Source organism: Buceros rhinoceros, unplaced genomic scaffold (genome assembly GCF_000710305.1).
Source record: "Buceros rhinoceros silvestris isolate BGI_N320 unplaced genomic scaffold, ASM71030v1 scaffold22145, whole genome shotgun sequence".
NCBI classification, from domain to species: Eukaryota; Metazoa; Chordata; class Aves; order Bucerotiformes; family Bucerotidae; genus Buceros; species Buceros rhinoceros.
This window is the reverse complement of record NW_010414850.1, coordinates 4652-4868: the sequence shown is the minus strand read 5'-3', so window position 1 is coordinate 4868 and position 217 is coordinate 4652. Positions and strand designations below refer to the sequence as shown.

Here is a 217-nt window from a genome sequence, read left to right as displayed (position 1 = left end):
TGATTCTGCCTTTGGACAGTTGGATTTCCCTGACATTTTCATTTCATATCCTCGTCTGTTCTCTCTCAGGCTGAAGACCTGGTGGCAAACTTTTTCCCAAAGAAGCTGTTAGAACTCGATGGGTTCCTTAAGGTGAGTCGTGTGTCATCCCCTGTGACCCTTTTCCTTTCTAAGCTGTGTGTTGGAACATGACTGGCAGGGCTCCTCCCGCTCCTTC

At 48.4% G+C, this 217-nt stretch overlaps 1 protein-coding gene across 1 annotated transcript in view; it reads left to right on the top strand.

Moving 5' to 3' along the window:
- Positions 1–69: 69 nt before the first annotated feature.
- PSME3 (proteasome (prosome, macropain) activator subunit 3 (PA28 gamma; Ki)) overlaps positions 70–217 on the top strand; it is a gene marked incomplete at its 5' end in the record, with an annotated part of 3970 nt that continues 3822 nt past the window's right edge. Inside the window, one exon of the mRNA XM_010137238.1 lies at positions 70–132. Coding sequence (XP_010135540.1) covers positions 70–132 — 63 coding nt within the window. The remainder of the gene's footprint in view (positions 133–217) is intronic.